Genomic DNA, 14,384 nt, shown 5'->3' on the forward strand with positions numbered 1-14,384 from the left:
AGACTGGAGTCAAGACTTCCTCTGGGAAGTGCCGCAGTCTACATGTTGCTAGATCGAGCATATTGCCAGACATAGAATTATGAGAGGAGCACGACTGTATTGTCCACCTTACGTGAACGACTCGGCGGTCAATTTTTTGGTCTGAGACTGTATCTACAACACATATTGCACGCTGAAGACCCAGAAGAATTTAAAAAAAAAGTAGTTTATGAGAGCAACGTTAACCATAGCGTTCGAAGTATTCATAGTATTGTATACGTGTGTGTAAACGCCTTCCAATGACCACTCAAGAAAGACAAGGATACACAGTCTAGCTCCAATATTATAAATACGCCTCAGTTTGTGGATGAACTCAGACTTAGGTTGATAATAATTGTGAAAATTTAGCAGCACTGTACCCATTGGTGTTAAACTCGTTTTCAACCAATGATTCCCACAGCTACAGGGATACTACTTGTGATACCTCTTAAACAAAATACTTAAGCAGTGTTATCAGACGAAAAGATCAACCTGACACAAACTGTGGGAAGTTTGTTTTACAACCTTCGTACCTGGATATTCAGCTTTTGCCTATTTGAGATATCTGTGAACGTTGCTGCTTAAGACGATTTAAGCAGAAACTAAATTCCCTCAGCTTCGACAATGTTTAAAGAAATCGTCTTATTGGCACTAAATCGTGGTTTGTGAATTGTTTACCGGCCGTACTCTGCCGTATTTTGCCGGTTGGAAGGCAACAGCTTACTGACAAATTTCACACAGAAATTACTGTTACAGTGTACTTATGGAGCCAAATGAGTGAATTGCGCATTTTCCGGTGAGAAAGAGCACTGGCAAACAGTCTTCGCTACATTAGGTTATTTAAACTGGTGTCACTCTGAGCTAGAATTTATGGTTAGCGACTAAGTGTAAGGTCAACGTTTCGGATGCGAGTTTTGCGACTGTGAAATACTTTCCTACATTATAGAAGCGAATATTAAATTTGAACTAATATTGCGAAAATTTTGTACTTGGACAGCTTAGAATGAAAATACTTCTGTTTATTTCAAAGGGAAACAATAGATTTTCTAAAACACTGTCTGCCATACACAACGTGAAACAGGTCATGTCGACCAAATCATGTGGAAGAACTAACAGCAACGTATATCGGAAGGCAGTAAGATCTCTTGCCTTTTGGTTTGTCAGTACTCGATAGCCATTTCTAGGCGAAAGTAAATGAAGAAAGGCAGTGCGTTTTTGTTACCAAGTAACGTCTTCGTCAATTACTTTAGTTTTAAAGTAATCTACGAGTAATTGCTGGTGTTTGATATTAACATGAAAAGGATTCCGTAGACAGGGAAAGAACCTGTTCTTGGGAAACTACATCTATAGTGACCAAAAGGCATTAAATGATGTTCAAGCACTTGTGTTACAGCAGCGGTATGAATAAAATGATGGTAATAATAACAGTAATAATCGAATTATCCGGCAACTTCACACTTCACAGTGGATTTTCTCGAACTAAGAAATTTGCTGAATTTGTGAAAAATCAAAATGGCTTCACATCCAACCTATGATGCCTAGAAGAGTCTTTACATCCTGCTGACATGAGAATAGCATAATCTCTGCGCCAGAAGCTTGCTTCAACTTGACAATTTAATAGACTCGCATCTTTTCCACCGTGACTAATTTTGTAAGCTAAGCACATCATCCGTTACAGCACACTCTTGGGGCTGGGTAATGTGGCCACAATGGTATGGTGGAACGAGCTATCACAGGTGCAATGCGTGGGTTCAGGCATTTACTTTTAAGAGGCACAAACAGATTTATTTTACCTCTGGTAACCTCAAGAGAAAGACGTTATAATCCAGAATCCGCATTAAACATCACGTTCCTTCATTACCAACTGGGCAGAGCCGGTTTACGTTGGGAAATGACACAGCGGAAGTCATGGTAAACAGAAATACAGTCGCCAGTAAGCTTACTTACATTAGAAAATTTTATTTTATTTGATGAACCGATAGCCATTTAAAGGGACAGGGCTCTTATTTTACTTGTACTTGATTGAACTAGAGACGTTTAAAAATTTGGTGCTGGACTGTGATTCGAATTCGTATCTCCTCTTTCGAGGATCTGAATCTCTCGGAACAGTATAGTTCAGTCATTTCGTTCCTTTTCCCAAGACTGCAATCTTCTCTAGGTCTCCTCCAAAGGTAAGTATGTGGGTCTGAAACCTGATCCAGTACAAAAATATTCATAATTTCATTTCTAGCTTTATCAAGTGCACACCCACCTGCTAGTGAAAATTAACGCGCAATTTCAATGTCTGTTCATGTGTTTCCAACAATCGCAACAGGTGTCGTTATTTCTGGTCAAACACGCACACATCTTACTGTTCATGAGTAAGCAACTGATACTTAAGCTATATTCGTGGATGCACGGTAGGTGTGCAGTTCGATTGTCGCTTAGGCACAAAAGTTTGTATCCTTATTTTAGATTCAGACACCTAGCGGCTCATAAGAAAAACCGATACGTAACATTTGATTTTTCTTAGTTAACAATCGGATTACGTGTTGGGTTCGTATCTCCGTCACAGAACTTCACATCATGCACTTCCTCTTTGAATGCATGCACACTTTGTTACTTCAGAATGGAGGTATATCAGACATCTTTCGTGGTTAGATAACAGGGACGAAAGGGTCTTGATAGGAGTCACGGTTTATTACAAAAATTGTCGTCTTTTATTTTCAAGTTTAGATTTGGTTACTGGTATTGGCCAAAATTTCGGTAATTCATGACTCTTCATGGCTAATCATCAATATGATGTGATTAGATTAGATTAGATTACATTAGATTAACTCTTGTTCCATAGATGATGAATACATTTCGTAATGATGTGGAACGTGTCATTTTAATGAAAGATTTCTTTAAATACCATGATTCAATTTCTTTACAACAATTTTTACACTCTCTCTCATTGCTTTTTATTTACCTCTCTCTCTCTCTCTCTCTCTCTCTCTCTCTCTCACACACACACACACACACACACACACACACACACACACACACACACACACACACACACACACACACACACACAAACACACACACACACACACACATTCTTTTTATTTTTATTTGTGTGTTGTGCTAGACTATCGGCGAGGCACGAAAACGCCTGTGAATGACTTTCTTAGTTTTGAGTACACTTACGAAAGAAATATAAAAACAACAATGAGAGTTACTGATTTATGATACTCAGTTTGCAGTCAGTTCTGAGTATTATTACTAACTACGCTCCAGTCCCTAAACCTAGTTACAGAAAGCGAATCAGACGCATTACGTATTCCAGGCCGTAGCAGCCGCGACTTGGTGATACCAGCTATGGTCACTTCCCAGACCGCTGTAGGATCACATCGGTTCGTCTTCTTCCTGCTGGTACTGTAACTGAGATTTGGCAACAAGGCAACGTATGTTTGGCAACTCTGTGATCGACGAGTTACTTCCTGGTGTGCACGGAATTAAGCCTCAAAGTTCACTTGATTTTACCTGTCATTTCCATTGCATAATCTGAGTTATTATCGCTTGAAGGGTAACAAAAGATTGAAAATTTACGGTTTTCAGCCCAGGAAAGTCGTTGCAGGTGGAAACCGCAACTAATCTCGACCTTCAAATAGCGGTTTACGAGTTCTAGTTACTATTGCCCTCGTAATAGGAAGCTAAGACCCATACCTCCTCGCCAGCTCTGTGGTAACGTGCTGACCTGTGAAAAAGCGTCTGTTACGGTTCCAGTCTGACTGACTGTAACGTTTTTATCCCTTCTGTGAAAGAGCTACAAGCAGTCAGATCAAACATCAATAAGGAAATCGCAAGAAAATGCTTTCAGCTCATAGTGCAATGTTGAAAAACTTACAATGCTGCACAACAGGTAAGGCCTCTTTCCGCTGCTGAGAAGCGAATTTTGGGTTTCTAGGAATACGTAACTATATTTATGAAATGCCACATTTGCATACCTCTTGAGTATGACACCGCATACCAATTAAACACAGACCCAATCAAAATCTAAGTGAGTAGTATTTTACTAATTCGTGTCGATAGAGGCATGCTTGTGTACAGATAATTTCGTCGTAAGGTTATCATGGGTAGTTTTATTTCATTTCTTATAATACAGTGCACAATTTTCGTAAGGTTTCCTTTAGTGTTGTTAAAACAATAGTAAACATGAGAGAGAAATTAATCATCAACGATATATGCGAATTCTCTGATGTTACCTATGACAGTCTGACAATGCACATGCAGTTTATTGATTACATGCATGTAGAAAACTTGTTCTGAGTTAAAGCTGTCAAACAAAGTTTGAAGAAGAATAAAATATCACTACCACACGACGGCTAATGTAGAAAATACTTTTCTGACATATTATGGCACGATGCGCTCTCCCTGCACATCTTCGAGATGCATCTGCTGCCTGCTGTCTATTAAACCTGAATAGTACAAAATGTCACAGTAGTTAGCCCTTTTTCCAAATGCGACTACTTTGGGTTGAAAAGTGAAGGGAATTATGTTCAAAGTTCCATTAGATTGATACCTTCAGCAGAGAGCAGAATTGCGTTTTAAAAAATGTAGCACTGAATGTATTCGAACTCGCGACATCTTATCTATGCTACAAGCTGACACGTAGCTACAGCAGCTCCAGAGCGCGGCAACTATTCCTCCAGAACTTTTGGATTCCACAGCACTGTGAGATTATGCATATGGCCAGGTCTTGACTTCTGAGAGACAAACAGTTACAGCTTTTCTTTTGGACTGAACGACGTTTTCTAGTAACAGATAGCGCAATAGAATAGCTCAAGTGGAAAGGAACACTTCCTATTTAAACTTCTGCATCCTACACTGTTGGCAGTTGTGTGTAGGTGGCAGTTACGTGATTTTATTTCTGTGATTACAAAATAGTCGAATGTATGCACTGGGTAGCCGAGGCAGCTAGTTCATGGTGATTCGGTCAACCAAGTAAATGAATTTACTGAACATGCTGCAAATTACTACAGGGAGCCTGTGTGTCAGAATTCTCATCCAGTGTGGTGCAACTGCGTTACGATAGAAAAATGACTCGCAGAGAAGAGGATTTCGTGGTCTGTTAGACGGATGGTAGGTTGTTATACCTATGGCCTGGGTTCGATTCCCACTTCCGTCAATGATTTTAGATAGGGAGAGACAGATTCCATTCTCTACTGGCTACACCAAGTGAAGGAGATATAATGGCTGCGTGGTCTGAAAATTCACATTAAAGATGATATTCCTTCTTTACCAAGTAGACGGTAGGTTGAACCACAATAAAGTCTGGAGTGGCGACATGTAGAAACTCTATCACCAGTAACCTTTCTTATACTAGTTATAAGCTGGTGGAGAAAAATTCGGTAGCTGACGTCTCTTTGTGTGGAGTCAACAACGATTTGTGTGGGGCTCTATTCCCAGTGAGCGCTGAACTCTTCGTCATATTATTTCATTTCGTCGTGTCATTTAATGATCATACATATTCTCAACTAGCTGCTCGTGAATAACTTTAATTTTTAATGTCATTTTGTGTTAAATAGTTCAAATGGTTCAAATGGCTCTGAGCACTATGGGACTTAACTTCTAAGGTCATCAGTCCCCCAAGAACTTAGAACTACTTAAACCTAACTAACCTAAGGACATCACTCACATCCATGCCCGAGGCAGGATTCGAACCTGCGACCGTAGCGGTCACGCGGTTCCAGACTGAAGCGCCTAGAACCGAACGGCCACACCGGCCGGCCCCCACCATCTGGTATCAATGCATTACCCTATCATCCATTATATATAATCATTTTCATAGTACACTTGATATTATAGATGAGTAGGACACAAGACAGGACATAGATAATGTCCGTTTGACGTCAACAGTGTGTAACATTTTACTTTTTTTGAATAGGACAATGTTCCTCTCCAATAATTTTTAGATTAGTTACAATAAGCTTACGCTGCAAGAGAATTCGCTTGTATTTTTCAATATGTGGTCTGTTGTCGGTTTGAAGGCCTTCCATAACATCGGCAACGTAGTGCAACTCCACCGAGGGCTGTCTGGACTAGGGTGGAGATAGCAATGTGAAAGTTGCGAGCTGTCGAAGAAGATCTTCATATTCCTAATGCGATTAGGACATCGTATACTCTTGACGACGTTTAGCACCTGTGCAGTCAGTCACCCAATTTCAGAATTCGAGTAATCCTGCTAAATTCCCAAAATATTGTCTTTTTATATTGATGAGTAATATGGATAGTCGTCACGTTCATGTGCCGTCTACAACGCAAATTTAATGTTACTATCCTAGGAACTAACCTGCAATACGTTTTGTATTTCATAATCGGAACTATCTGCATTAACCGTCATCAGAGCAACGTCAGGGAACAGAATGCAGCAGTGCCTTGCTACCTACTTGAGGACCTGCTTGAGTCGTGTACTAAGGAAAGGGTAGTTGCTGGTTCACATTATATTACACTAGCGAGAAGTACCGACTTTTCCTTTTCTCTGCAAACATCCAGAACTAAATTCAGTAACTAAATGCTAAGAATATATTTGCATTGTGCCAACTCAAAGATCAATAGATATGGATATAGATATAGATACAGATTTTTATATTTAAAGCCATTCTCGTTCTGCGTTGGAATAAACATCATTCATTATTTGCTTGTTCTTGTTACGATTGTTATTGTCATTCTCTCACTCGCAAGAGTTTTCGCATTCCTATTTGGTGTCGATGCACATGAAGAGTGGCTATGAAAGAAGGGAATACTGAATGTTACGTCATGGAGAATACACTCATTTACTTCGGCTCCTCGTGATCTACGCTACAGGAGAAGTGAGATACATAAAGTTGACAGTGTGAGGACAGACCTGGTAGCACAACTGTGCAACTACACAGTGTTACCAGATAAAATGGTGCTGCGGAATCGAAAGTGTAGTACGGACTTTGCCACAGTAGCAGACAGCTGTTAATTTAGGACCATGACCGTGGATTACACTTTGGTCAGTGCTGGTTAGAGTGCTGCAACTGTAAATAGAAGGCTTTGTTTGATAGTCTTATGCTGATGCTGTCTGAATAAATTATGCCATTGGATACAAAGCGGTTTAGTTTTGAGACCTAACCCACGAGGGGGGAAGGCACAGTGGTCTGCTTCAGGAATTCCAAGCAATAAAACACAAAAAACAACCCAGGAAAGGAGACATGCATTTGGAATCTGTTCATCGTTACGGGGTCAAACAAGAGGGTAACATTACTGAAACAATGATCGGGCTACTTAGTATATAATAGAGCATACAGATTTCAAGGAGGAAACGTATGAAGACGCAGACTTCCTCGTTATCAATATGTGCGGCATATCTTTCGTGTTAACGAAAGTAAATTCCCGCTTTACCTCTTCTTACGTGTCAAATGAAATGAATGCCATGAGGAATAGAATATTTGTTGACTGCGTCTCTTCTTGCTTCCATCCTTACCAACATATTTCTTCATTCTCGTGGTAATCATGACATTCTATGTGTATGCTGCAAAAGATTGCAAGTGGACAAATTCGACATCGAGGTGCAAAGCGTTATATTCAATTCGAATAAGCTTACGGTGTATTTTTACTTCGTTTGTATTTTTAGATGATTATGAACGTTATGGAAAATTATCCACATGCTTTATGTTGAATGAGAAACATTGAATGATCCGTTTTGCTTTCCCTACGTTGAAATGATATAATGTCGGCGTCAACAGCCTTCTTCCACGCCGGAAGCTGAAACTTGTATCATTCTGGATTAATGATAATTGAATGTCTCATATGTATACATAGCCCACAAGGCGACGTCAGAAACCATCAGGGGAGAACGCTACATAAAAACCAAACGTGCGCGCGCGTCTCCACTCTGAAGAACCGTATCGGAGAATCACGGCAAGCATTTCGCTGAAGAGCTGCCTCGTCAGAGAGCCTAGAAATGGCAGCGTCGTAGCAAGTATTTGTCAACACTCTGATAGTGCATTTACTTCCGGGTGTAGGTCGGCGTTACCTCTCTAAATTCACTTGACATTCGTTTTCCACATCGAAGACTCGTACGATATAATCCACTGCAAGATGACACAATTAGAAAATATATTTAATTTCTGGACTCCAAGAACGGCGTTCTTCACATAAGTAACACCTGTTTGTGTGTGCATTCGGGAGGACGACGGTGCAATCCCGCGCCCGGCCATCCTGATTTAGGTTTTCAATGATTTCCCTAGATCGCTTCAGGCAAATGCCGGGATGGTTCCTTAGGAAGGGCACGGCCGATTTCCTTCCCCATCCTTCCCTAATCCGAGCTTGTGCTCCGTCTCTAATGACATCGTTGTCGACGGGACGTTAAAACAGTAATCTCCACGTCCTCTGTTCGTGTGTTTAAGGTTGCGTTTTGAGGCTCAGGCAACATGGCAGTGACTATATTCCGCCTCTGGCCGCCAGTGTGTCGTTAGCTCAGAGGTTCCCTTGTGCGTTGCAGTGCTTGTACTATAAGACATAGCAGTTCGAATCACGGTAGAAGCCGCTGACTACAACCTTTTATTTTCCATTTTAATTAATGGAGTTGCAAACTGCTAGTAAAAATTTCTTATGCGAAATCTGAAGAATGCCTTTAAACATCAATCTTCGTCCGATTTCGACTTAGTAAATTAATATCATGGATTTCTGCTTTGCAAATTCCATGGTGCTTCACTGTAAAATAGACCCTGAAAAGATTCAAACCGACTGTCAACGATATAAATTTGAGCTTTGTTCGTCATATAGGTCTAACATGTCAGAAGGTTGTTTATGAAGTGCACATGTTCATTAATATAGTTCCCTTCTTCTAAATTTTTGCAATAGCATTTAACTGTAGACGTTTTCTAACACCGGCGTTAGCAATTCCTTTCCGTTCTCTGAAACCTTCAAAACGACAAATTTTTCTGGTTTAAATCTGATGACCCTAACTATCACTTCCGATCAACAATAAATACTTCATGAACCCATACATGGAACTCCAAATGTGCAGTGTTCCTGCACTGCTACAGAGCATGCATTGCAAGGTATTCACACAGTTTATCGCATAGACTTACCATAAGGAATGAAACAAGAACTGTAATACACTTTACACCACAGACGCTCACTCTGGCTTGACGAAAACATCCAAACATTGACCAAAAGTTGCACAAATAATTGAGTTTGAAAGGAAAAGAAACGAGGTATGAAGCATTTATAAATTCATCGAATGTAGTGAGGTGGTTTAATTTCGTCCCAGTCTATAAAAGTAATTTCGGGCCATACTCAGCTCTTGCCGATTAATGTAATATAATACCCGCCTACTAATCAGGGCGTCTGTCTCCGTTGCTTTTGAGCGTGAATGGAAATTGTAGAAATTTTCTGTGGACCAACATTTAATAATAAAGCGTTTTAAATCGTCAAAAGCGATGAGCGGTAGCAGGCGCTTTCGATAAAGAACGGGGGAGTGCAGCGCCGCTGCTGTCGCCGCGGCCGCTGCCAGTAGCCAGCAAATGGATCCCGGAGCTTTGCCGCATACGGCGTCCAGAGGAGGACAGTCTGCAGGAAATCTGCCGCAAAATTGTTACTGGATAAAATTTTGATATCGGTGTGTCACAAAGCGAAATAGATTGAATCTGCGCTACCATTACATTCACGTCTTCAGCATTCAGACAGAAGAGGCTATAAAAATATTTTACGCCAGCTGCGCTCGATCCACTGACATTATGAACAGAAACAACGCACGCTACCGCTAGACCACAGGCGTAATCAGCCTAGAGTTTCTCTATCATGGGACAAGTTTTCCTCCAGGAAGTGCCGCAGTCTACAGTGTTGCCAGATTGTGCAGATAACCGGACTTAGAGAATTAGCGAGTTGGCCAGTTTTTTTGTCCCATGTCGCGATCGGCGCGGACTTAGCCCCTGAAGCGGCCGGCCGCCGGTCAAGTTTTATGTCAAAGAGTGTACGTAGTACTGGTTACAGCTGTCTAACACACACTGAGCTTAATGGGGTGAGTGATTAATGCCCTCGTTTCCAGAAATGCCTGTAACTGTGGCCGGTAACCTCCGCCTGCCGCAGTGTTTGCAGCAGGAGCCTGACTGAGCCTCGTTGTGTTGCAGGTCGTCGGCCGCGCCTGCCGGCTTTCGTCAGCGAAGTCGGGGTGCCGCGCGCGCTCGCAGAGCTACAGTTCGGTGAGTGTCGCACATCAGCCAAAGCAGTAACAGTGTAGCCTCAATGATCTAAAACTTGCAAAATATTCTTCAGTTCGTCGGCGGTTTACAGTTATTATCCATCTACTTGGCTAGCACCTCTGAGAAATTACGCCAATACGGCGTAAAACCTCCTACTGCCTTGATAAAGGCCTCAGTTTCGCGAGGATGAGTGTGAACAATATTTTTAGGTGAAGCCAGTCACTAGCTATTGTATCCCGTAGAGCTATCAAATTTCTGGTATACTAATTGGTACGTGTCACCTGCTGTCCCAAACAGTCCCAATCGTTTTCTATAAGATTAAGATCGGGTGAGTCGAAGTGTGGGGGGGGGGGGGGGGGGGGAGCCACACAAGCAGTGAACATGGTTGTTGTCATACTGTAAGACGAGAGTGTCCACAGTATACTCATCATGAATATTTAGAAGTAGCGCCAATGTCACCGAAAATGTTGAAATCAACATGCTGGTTCAAGTTACCGGTATCCTTAATGAGTGGGCCCAAGTCATACTAAGAAATGACATACATTCAGTCTCTTCATGTTAGAATCACCTGTTTGCTCCGTTTGCCTTCGTATGGACCGGGAGATAATGCGGATAATCTCTGAAATACTCGGGACCACCCCATGTGCTGGCTTCCCGAAGTAGCAAACGTATGGCCCCCTGAAATTAGGCGATCACAATTAGCCACAAGATCATACAGAAAAATCCTAGATAACCCAGCACTCCTTATACATTAAGATGTAGCACCTATGAATATATCTAAATCCAGGTCACCTTTATGAGAAACTGGCGAAGAACTGCAAGGCTTCACCTGGAAGACAGCTTGAAAAGTACTATGTGCTCAAAGTGGACATAAGAACCGAAATCTTGGTGGACGATCAAAGCAAGAAGATCGATGGATTGAACCTCCCGAGAAAACTGTGGATAACTTTCAACCGTGTCAGGACGAGTGTTGGAGGTGTAAACAGCTAAAGAACACATGAGTCCTTTCGGACTGCCCTGAATGTGAGTGCGGGGAAATCGAATGGATATGAGGGTAATCTGAAGGACGTACACAGATTCTACGGCTCACCCATAGAGTGGCTAAAGAATATTTGTAATACTCTATAGTATTATAAGAACACATGTACAGAATTTCGTAACTCAATATAAAGCTGCCAGTATAAATTATTTAATGCATTATAAGATGAATGAGTTTGTAAATGCCGAATGAGCAAATAAATATCTACTACGAAAAACACCACAAAAGCGTTACAGATCCATTTCTTGCGTAATAGATCCTCCATATACTCCAGCTTAAAGGCTCGCTGGACGTCGATGCACTCATAATTCGTATAATTTGAAAAGAGGCAACTTCGCTTTCGTCAGACCACACTAAATGCTCCCAGGCAGCTACTGGCTAGTTTCTGTGTCGCTTGGCCCATGTAAGACGTGCAGCCTTATGTGCTGCTGTGAAATGATACCTTTTGCGAGGTACCCGACTTCAAATGCAGCTTCCTGCACAGTATTCGCTAGGAACTGGTGGAGGTAGTCTGCATTTAGTGACAGCAACAATACCTGTCGGTGGTGAAACTCTCACTGATTAGACGTGGCGGTCATCTCCGGTACCTGTCGATTATGACCGTTTTACGACCACTTATAGTACACTGTGTTACGTGGCCGCGAGAGGTACAACACTGCTTGTAGACACATTGGAGAGTCCGCTCTGATACATCAGCTACAAATCGGACTTTTACGTAATGATCATGGGTGCGTCCAAACACGATAACTCCTATATTAGAGCAAATAAGCCCTCGGTCACAAATATTAAGTCAAAACTGGCCAGGTTTCGACGCTACTATGAGTGTCGTCTTCAGAATTAAACTAATTGTTCTAAAACGTAAGACATTAATAAACTAAAGTGTGTACTGACTGGAAAGGGATGCAGTACTTACAAGTCACATTCTAAAAACATCTAAGCCGGAAAGGCGACGTCATGAAAAGTTGTAAATAAGGTAAGATGGCGAGCCGCTAAGGGCTGCTCGTACCTGAGTGAACACGAGTTGCAACAAAACTGAGGTGCCCACGTTAGAAAGTGTGGGCAAGTAAACATGGTGTTGCTACGAGCGCCATCTAGTAGCCGCAGAAACAACTAGGCTACTGTACATTCAAAATTAGGCACATGAAATTGTAATGAAGCTGATTCAGGCATAACGCAAGCACTAATAATAATAAGATGAAGTTACATATTTATCTGCTTTAAACAGAGATACATTTTGTAACGTAAAGAAACGTCAGTTATGACATACAAGAAAACAGCAAAGACGTAACAGGAAAATAACATTTCGGTAAACTGCATGAGGAAATCTGAATCAAAGATCAAGAAACGCCTTTATGCAGTTGAAAAAGATTTTATTTCGCAGCTGCAGCTGTTCGTTGAGAATGAGGCCATCATGACGAGATAGATGTTTGAAAATCTCCAATTCCTCTAAATCATCTAACCTACGCCCCTTCCTTTCAGTATGCATAATATTGCTATCGCCAATGGCTTTAGGCACGTGTCCCGTAATTAAGAGATGATCGGCAAAGGATGAATGTAGGGGACTGGTGCCGTTCTTTCTCAAAAGATGTTCTTTATATCTGATGGTGAAAGCACGTCTAGTTTGCCCTATATAATAGGAGGAGCAGGTGTCACAGATGATCTTATAAACGCCAGAACTTTCTGTAGGGGAGCGAATGGATTTCAAATTATGAATGAAGTTTCTCTCCAGATTGTTTTTACTAGAGAAGGCAACATTGCAGTTGTATTTGTTGCCAAGCATGCGCTGAATCTGATAGGAAATGGGTTTTTTGGGTTAACTTCAGCGCGTGAGGTGTTGAGCGTAGTAGTTCTTGCAGTTTTCTTTTTGAGGATATCGTCCACTATGTTAGACGTATATTCGTTATTGACTGCTATGGTTTTAAGTAAATTAATCTCCTCATTAAACTTTTCTGTTGAAAGTGGTATAGAGGTGGCTCGGTGGATGGCAGAGTGAAAAAAGGCCATTTTTTGAGACTGTGGATGAAAAGATGAAGCAGGCACGATATGGTCAGTATACGTTTCTTTTCTAAAAATATTGAAAGTGATGTTATTGTCTTCTATTGTAAGCGTCAAGTCTAAATAATGTAATTGGTGGTTTTCGTTTTCGAGTTCAATAGTGAAAGAAATTTTTTCATGGAGATCGTTAAAAAGTTTAAATACATGATCAATGCTATCGGCGGGTCCGTTGTAGATGACTAGAATATCATGGACGTATCTTGTGTAAGAAAGGATATCTAGTGAGGCGGCTGACAAACGGTTAAACAGTTTTTTTTTTCCAGGAATTGATAAAGATGTCGGCGAGGATGCCGGCTAAAGGGTTGCCCATCAGATTTCTGGTACAGTTGTCCGTTGAATTCAAAGTAGTTGTACTTGACAACGACATTAATGAGATTCATAAAATCGGTAATCTGTTCATCTGATAGATCTTTTTTGACATAAAGTTTCTTCCACAATGATGAGCGTCTCATGCACTGGGACATTGGTATAAAGATTTTTATTATTTAAGGAAAAGAGGTCGGTGTGTGAACTGCATCATTGTATATTGTCAAATTCACGAAATATTAAATAGCCTGTCGAAATTCCACTTGTGGCGAGAGCTAGGTGGACTGCCGCGTTGTTACGCTCACTGGCGGAACAGCTAACTCTATTTCTGTTCTACAGAAACGTTTCTCATCAGTACCCTGAATCCCTGAATCCTGATTTTTCATAACTGTTGCTAGTTATCCTAGGTGCTAAGTGTAACTACGAAATTGCTCCCTTGTGAGCAGGGTGACTGCACAGCCTGTGTATCGGCAGTTTTCTCATTTAGGAGAGTATCTCTATTTCCGAAATTCATCGATTGATGGAAGCATTCTGAGACAGTGAGTGACAGTGTAACGGGAAAAAAGGAAAACCATGTCTACAATGAACAAACATCTGCGGTGACTTACCAATTACATGCAATTAAAACTACATTTACAAATTATAGGAACTTCTCAAAAGATCTGTTTGGATGTAATCACGCAGGAACTGTTATTATATTCAAAGTTCTATTTTTTTTCTCTGTATGCGATAAAGCTGAAGTGTTGAGCTTTGAGCGACATAGCTCA

At 41.1% G+C, this 14,384-nt stretch overlaps 1 protein-coding gene across 1 annotated transcript in view; it reads left to right on the forward strand.

Annotated features, from left to right (window-relative positions):
- The window catches only part of LOC126243161 (lachesin-like), a 1,186,501-nt gene that overhangs the window by 385,325 nt on the left and 786,792 nt on the right, over positions 1 to 14,384 (forward strand). Inside the window, exon 2 of the mRNA XM_049948146.1 lies at positions 10,146 to 10,217. Coding sequence (XP_049804103.1) covers positions 10,146 to 10,217 — 72 coding nt within the window. The remainder of the gene's footprint in view (positions 1 to 10,145; positions 10,218 to 14,384) is intronic.

This window comes from Schistocerca nitens, chromosome 1 (assembly GCF_023898315.1).
Source record: "Schistocerca nitens isolate TAMUIC-IGC-003100 chromosome 1, iqSchNite1.1, whole genome shotgun sequence".
NCBI lineage: Eukaryota > Metazoa > Arthropoda > Insecta > Orthoptera > Acrididae > Schistocerca > Schistocerca nitens.